Source organism: Montipora capricornis, chromosome 10 (assembly GCF_036669925.1).
Source record: "Montipora capricornis isolate CH-2021 chromosome 10, ASM3666992v2, whole genome shotgun sequence".
Taxonomy (NCBI): Eukaryota; Metazoa; Cnidaria; class Anthozoa; order Scleractinia; family Acroporidae; genus Montipora; species Montipora capricornis.
In genome coordinates, this window is record NC_090892.1 from 51,768,220 (window position 1) to 51,775,719 (window position 7,500).

A 7,500-nucleotide genomic window follows, 5' to 3' on the forward strand; every position below is an offset into this window, starting at 1 on the left:
ATCGGAGATTCAAAATGCTTTATTTTCAAAACGAACGAAACGGAACTGGAAACTTGGGAACTGTCGTTAAATAGGCCTTTTGCAACAAACGATCACATGGTACAAAATCCGCCATGCTGGAGGGAAAGCTCATTATTATTCCCCCATAGTTTAAGAATGCGATGCGTGTGTATGCGGCTGAATTAATATGCAGCACGGGAGTTTCGGGCTTTCAGACATTAAAACTCGTGTTTTGCATACATAATAAGCCGCGTTTACACGCTGAAATTTGAAACTAGTGAGTCAATCACGTCACTTTCCGCCAGATCCAATTCTCTGAGCTCCAATCGGTCAGTTTTGAACGTGAGTAATGGCGGACAGTGAAATCCAAAAGTTATACTCAAAGTGAACAGTCTTTAGGAAAAAATCACAGCTCGAAATTTTGCCAGTCAAGTGTTAAGCATCACACTTTCAAAATCTGATGAAAAAAAGCAAGTGATTTCTTGATCATAGTAGCACTTTAAAGGTAGGAGCTTAATAATGAAGACCTTTTTACTTGACACCCATTTGCATCTTATTAAAAGAAAAGGAGACAAATTACTTCAATGGACGCACCCTTTTCCACCCTGCAAGCAGAGCTTCCTTGTCTTTTTCTTTGCTGAGGAGGAGAAAAGGAGGCTCTGCCTGCGTTAACTCTTTGAAGCCGTCGCAGCCCGACCTTCTGGACTAGTCAATCTTGTTTGCTCACGTTAAACTGGTTTTTCCAGTGCGGCCATCCGTTTAGTGATAAAACCGATGGTTATTATTGAGCCCGCTGTACAGTGAAAAGCCAAGATGGCGGCGAGATCTGGCATATTAGGCTTGGGTTCGAGACTGTATCCTGGCAACATGCAGCACATACTCAATAAAGATCTTACTCGATTCATGCCGAGTCTTTCAGGAGAACGCCAAAATCGAGCAAGAAAAAGAAAGGCTCTGCCAGCAGGGTGACCTTTTCCCTTTTTGGTCAAATTGATGAGCATGTTAAGGAGTCTTGTGATATCTTTGGATCACCCCTGAGGAATTTAAGGGGGCTGTGTCACTGCAGTGCGGTTCGTTTTGTGACGTTTTACCATTTACTAACCTCTTTTCATACGACTTAACGGTTAATTCAGAAATTACTTCTAAACAACACAAACCAAAGAATTTTGACGAAAAAATGTGTATTGAAAACACAATTAAAGTTGCAAACAACAGAGATCAACTTTAAAAACTGTTATGTACGCTGAACAGTTTTCAAAAACCCCAATTACAATCCATTTTAATCTTCTTCGATTTTGCCCATCCCTGCCTCCTTTTGTATTTGCCGTTTTTATTCAAACCTTCCATTAATGTTCTAAGTAGTTTTTTTCATGTTTCGGTTGATCTGGTTGCCAGTTTCCAGTCGCTGAATTTGGCTAAATTCCGTGACACAGCTCCTTTAAAAGACACAAGGCACAAAAAGTTGGTGTCTAGATTGTAACTTTTTAAGCGATATTACGTTACTAATTCTCCAAATCAGTGTAGCAGCAAAAATCATGTCTGAATGTCAGGATAGGTTTTTTGCATCTCCGGGTTGTTGAATGTTAACGTTAATATTGTTGAAAGTTTGACATGTCAAACTGTATACCAAAACGTGACAGTGATCAGTTTTCTAGAACGTCATTATGGAGAGGTTTGCCATTATGAGAAATCTTCTTTGCATTCCTTTCGACATTAACCCTATTGAGGGCCCGATTGGCTTCCTTGCAGGACTGCGTAGATACTATAGCCACAAAGAAAGTCACTTAAAACAAGAGTGGATTATGCAAATAGCTACGTACCTGAAACCTAGGTAAAAGTCATCAAAATTCGCATTTTTTAAATAGATACTGCTCTCCCCGAGTGGCTCAGCGTAGAAAAGACGCACAAGCGGTTACGAGGGATATCCGGCGCTCCAAAAATGGAATGTCATTTCTAACTTTAGAGCTAATTCGCGCTGAATCAAGTCAGTCGTCATTATGCAAAATTTACCTTTCAGTGACCATGACTGAGGAACTTCGAAATAATGAAAGATGTCGTTTTCGTTTTTTAAGTATCTCCTCATGTCTCTGACATATTATAGTTTTCGTTCAAATTGCATATCGTCTCAAATAGTTTCTGTGTGAATATCTTGTTTGAACTATTGGAGAGATGTACTTAATATGTGTGCTTGTTTTAGGCACAAAATTGGCCCTTAAGGGTTGCCATAGTGACCAATGTGCTGTTTGGATTGACGTTCTATAAACAAAAAGTTGAATATCTCTGGATATTAATTGTTCATTACTTTGAAAATTACTTGAAAAAGTTAAAACGACCGATACAGTATAATCCAACAACTTACTGAGTGAAAAGATAAAATGCCTGACGTTTCGAGCGTTAACCTCCCTTCGTCAGATCGAATTTTCTCGACTCGTCCTTTATCACTTTGTTTGATAAAACCAGCAAATTTTTGAGCTTTTACTCTCCCACTGAAGCAGCAGCACCGTTTTTTTTTTAATAGAAACTCAGAACCCTTTCATTCATTTTATGACTTGCACGACTTCAAGTTGATGAAAGAAAAAACATCACTTCACTTAGTTGCAATGCACTAGACGACAATTTCTTAATGTAAGAAGAGACAACCGACACCGATTTATTAAACCGAATCAATGTTACGAAGCAATAAATCTTATGATGTTAAGAGATAAACCGATGAGACCACATGCATGCATGGGAAAGGACTTTTTGACAATTGATAGCAAGCGCGGACAATGGACCATATGGACAAGAGTCGTGCATTGACTCTTAAACTCGAGGGTTGTTACCTCTTAAACAACCATCAGTCTCTCTCACTTGGGGATGTCTTAAGCATTCAATCCATGGTGCAGCGCCAAGCATTTTAAAGATTTCTTGGTCATAGATAAGCTCAGATAAGCTCAGATCAGCTCAGGGTGAATGAAAACAAAATGGCCGAAAATGTAAGTATTTCTTCAGTTGAGCATTCGGTAATCGATTCAAGGAGAAAACCTTTCGCTAACAATCTCACAAAAAAAACCTTTACTTTCTGTCCGGCATTGCGTTTTGCTTGCTTCCCAAATGAGTTCGATTTAAGCAATTTCGTAAGTTAAGTTTCTAATTTCACTGGAATTCGAGCAAGATTCGGCCATGAGATCATCCCACTTAAAGCAAAAAACTCGTTAACCACACTTCAAGTGATCGTTTACCTTGGCAGACGTGATTATTTTTTTATTAATCTCCTTCATAGTTTATTCTCGTTATTATATCTGTACATGTGACACAAACGAAGACACTACGTTGATTGGCTAAGAGTCAAAGAAAACTAGCACTTCACATTACACTCTAATAGTTAAATCTGTTGACATATGAGTGCAACACGGCCAACGTTTTGTAAACACGTAACCCTTCCTTGTACTTTTACGTATTCATTGCCGTGAGATTTATATCTTAAATATCAATTCCCCCGCCCTGTTCCCGTCTGACTTTTTAGCTCAGTCGATAGAACAGCGGTGACCTAACCCGAAGGTCGTGGGTTCAATTCCCACCCAATAGTTAAGAGTCGCAAAACTTCGTCGAAAAAACTGACCAAATATAGAAAGTCTGAGGAAAGGAGATATGTGGAAATTGATGACATTTAGGAAAATTTTACTCCTTAGTTGACATCGTAATATGGATTCAAATATGTCAAATGCTCGGTCATAAATTCTGAAGCCCTGAGCTGACGTTTCAGAGGAACTTGTGGTAGGCATCGCCGCCTCTGGCGTTTGTGTTATATCGTCTTTATTGTTTTTCCTTTACTCTAATGATCGAAGCCTGTGAGTGACGCTTTTCGAGCTCCACGTCACACAATCATAACCAGCACCGATCCATCGGCAAATCTGTCTCGTTTTCAAACTCGTCAACTTGGTTACGAGGTTAAACATCTTGATTCGACCGCTTGGCAAACGTACTCTTCCAGATCCTGACAGTATCCCAACGAGAACCCGATTTTGCCCGTTTTCTTTCATAGAGGTTCTGACGTAAGTCCCGGCTCCAGAACTTCCAGAGGATGCGTCGCATCTACCAATCAGCAAATGGGAGATCACCCGAGAGTAGCAGTGGCTGTACCATAGTGAATTGGATTTTTTGTCCCCAGGGAAACTTGCAAAATGTAATTTGTAGAGATATCCCTCGCTTTCGATGACACCGAGTTTGAAGAAGGGTCGCTTGTGAGGCTTAAGAAGAGTAATGACTGCATAATCGAAACTCGGCGAGATGTTTTTAAGGCGCCACATCTCGGGAAAATTGATGCTCTTGACGCCAATCCAACGTAGTTTTCCATGTCTCCGTAGAATTCCGACTTTCAAGGCCGCAATCGGTTCAAGTGGGCGTACACCATCATGAACACAGTGGGCGGATGTCAAAACGTGAATGTGAGAGATAACCGAACCTGAACAACCTGTAGAGATCTTGACAGTTGACGAAAAAGGGAATTTCTGGGCTTGCGATGACGTGTTTAACCTGATGCGACTATCACGTCCAAAAATTAACCTTTTGAATCGACGTCTCGTGGATTGGTGGTCAAGGCAAGGCCAAAATGAGATGTTAAAATCTACACCCTCGCGATTAGTAATTGAGGTTCTTTCTACAACGTGGTCAAGCTGTGATGGTTGCGCGGTTTCAAGAAACCCAGCGCTGCCGAGTGAAATTCTCGTCACAGTTCGTGAACCGTTTCGCCACAGTGTTTCGTAATTAAAATTAACAAGATCTTTGTCGTCGTCATAATTTTTTTTCAATAAAGTTTCATACACATCTGATGATATTTCGCCTGAGTTTGTCGTCAGCGTCCCAATCGTCCTCTCATATCGATCATCATAGTTCTCTCTTGAAGTTTGTGGTTTGATTTTTCGTTGCTTTCGTTTTATCTCCCTTTCTGTCGCTTCAACAAGGACTGTCCCAAACAGGAACGCGATAGCGAAGACTGTAGATGCGGACCACTTCATTACTGCGGCCCAGCTACTGCCGCTACGTTTGGGTGAGTGAATACTCGCTGTAACACTCGTCTACCTTTTTAAGCAGCAGCTATCTTGTTTTGATGTTAATTTAGTGGATCAGCGTCATTTAAATATAAGTGTTTCGCTTTCAATTGATAGACTTCTAAGATTAGAGGCGGAAAATTGCGATGTAGTAGTTGTATTGGCACTTACCAAGTTCCAGTAGTCTAACAAAGCCAATATACTTCCAGTGAATTCACACACTAAAAGTAGGGATCCGGACCAACATTTGAATGTGATACCTTGTTCATACATACACGCGCTCTTCCCGAAACATTCTTTACGGTTGAAGGTTGAAGGAATTCTCAGTTCTGATAGCCAACTTCCTAGTTTTGTTCTTCCGTCTTTAGAGAACTCATCACCACAAACATAGCACTGAAAGATGTGTTTACTTCTCGTAGACGAGCTCTTAGTCAAAGCATCACTTCGGGTGCTTTCGTTTGATTTTTTTTTAATGGCCAGCGTCCGATAACTCGGGTTTGTCGATTTGACGAAAATCGGATGAATTGGATGGACAATTTCATTGAAATTCCACTCGGTCAAAGGAAACCGCAAATAGTGAAATCACAGCTTTTCTTTATTGCTTGCCTTTGACAGTGCATGTAAAATTATTATGGTAAATGAGACTTGGTTTCCTCTTAAGTGTTTTGACGCAAAAAGTATCGGAAAGTGTTTCCATCGAGATTTGCTATGGTGAAGTGTTGGCTTTCCTCATCCAATTTCTTTGAACAGGAAAAACTGATTAGCCGTCGGACGAGATCATTGTTCCACCCTATTGACTTCAAGGATTTTGTTGTTTAGCTTCCAGCTCAAGCTAGCTTCTGGAGAGAACTCGACGCAATTAAAAATTTACGGATGTTATCATTCTTGACTGACCAATGTGGTTCCTTCGATTCTCAGTGGAAAGATGGAAGATTAGTAGGATCTGTTGCTGCATGATCAACAGAAAAACGCATCAAGTTTTTTTTCTTTTTTTAATTGCTATGTTTTGCTGGATTTAATTTTGTACGACCAGGAAAAAGAAAAGGGATGGATGGATCCCAAACTGGTTAGCTTTTGAGAAGGATATATTGGCTTCTAACATCTCCGTTCATTTTTCCTATAAAATTAAGAATGTATCAGTACATTCTTTTTTCATCCCCTAGATTATTCTATTTTATTCAATACCAAATATCTGAAGTGCTTTGATGTAAAGTGGTTTCTAAACTCACCTAGTAGGTACTAAGCTGAAATTTCTTGCAAGGGGATAACACGAGTAATCTAGACTCAACAAAGTTTGTTTTAGGGATAGAACCGGGGAAAAACGCGACGATGTTAGATTAATTCTACTTGCAATTGCATTTACAAAGACCGGGGTATGAAAGAAACTTAACCTTCTTTGAACTTCAGGTGCTTTCAAGATACAGCGTAGCCGACACCTTGCCGCAAAAGCGTTCGACACAAGACAGTATTGGACTTTAATCATTCTTTTATTTCTGTTTTTAAGCTGTTAATTTTCTGATATCCTATGTCTTTATGTCTATGTGCTTATCTTTATGAGATCAATTGTTTCTTTTTGTTGCAGGTGAATCAGATGCAGCCAGTAGTAAACCCAGAACAAAATACAAACAACGGCGTCAATTGGTCGCATTATCCAGTAAGTGATTTGTTGCATGCATCTCATAAAAGAGAATCACGACTATCTTCTAACGACTAGTTACACCTAACAATGTCTATATCGACCTCAGATATGAAAATTGCCGTCTAAAATGAATCTTGCAGGTAAACCGAGGTGCATTATATTCCTGATTTTGGAGGTAATTACTATTACTTACAACCTGCGCCCACTTTGGAAAAAGGCTGCAGGCGTGATCATGGAAGGCATGAGTTGATGATTAAGAAGAGTCGAAAGACTAAATTCGAAAATTGCAGTTATTTCGGAACTTAATTGACTATCTACAATAGCCAAGACTCGTTATTAATCGTTATTGCTATAGCAAAAGAGACCTTCTTAACATTCCACAGATTGTCGAAATTTTTGGTGCCCAAGCTGATAATAAAAAGTGCTTCATCTCTCAGTCTACGGTTTTCAGACCCAGGACTGAGACATCCATCCATCGTCAACATAACTTTGTAAACTGAGTGAGTAAAGGAATTGGCGTCAGGTGCTACGACCAAATGTTAACACTGGCATATATATATATTGGTTAATCCAACCGTAAAGGCTCTATATGGTGTTAAAATATATTTAATTAGATGACTTTTCAAAAAAAAAGTTTAAGTATAAATATCGACACCGACAATTTATAAAGAGACAACAGGTGCCATATACAATTAATGGACGCAAATTTTCAAGTGTTCTTGTTTGTCTAAGACAAATAGGGAACAGGTCTCAGTTGTTCAAACGATGGATAGCGCTATCCGCCGGATAAATCACTATTCAGGGGCTAAATAATAACGAAATCAGTTGCGC

General features: G+C 39.6%; 1 protein-coding gene across 1 annotated transcript; it reads right to left on the reverse strand.

Moving 5' to 3' along the window:
* Positions 1–3,125: 3,125 nt before the first annotated feature.
* Positions 3,126–5,552, reverse strand: LOC138019865 (serine protease 23-like). Its single transcript, XM_068866814.1, has one exon. It carries the CDS (start codon positions 4,995–4,997, stop codon positions 3,810–3,812), a length of 1,188 nt encoding a protein of 395 aa, XP_068722915.1. The 5' UTR covers positions 4,998–5,552; the 3' UTR covers positions 3,126–3,809.
* Between the last annotated feature and the right edge of the window lie 1,948 nt (positions 5,553–7,500).

What these genes read in the sequence shown, in the direction of transcription:
- LOC138019865 (XM_068866814.1), bottom strand. Translation starts at nt 4,997, where the DNA reads ATGAAGTGGTCCGCATCTACAGTCTTCGCTATCGCGTTCCTGTTTGGG.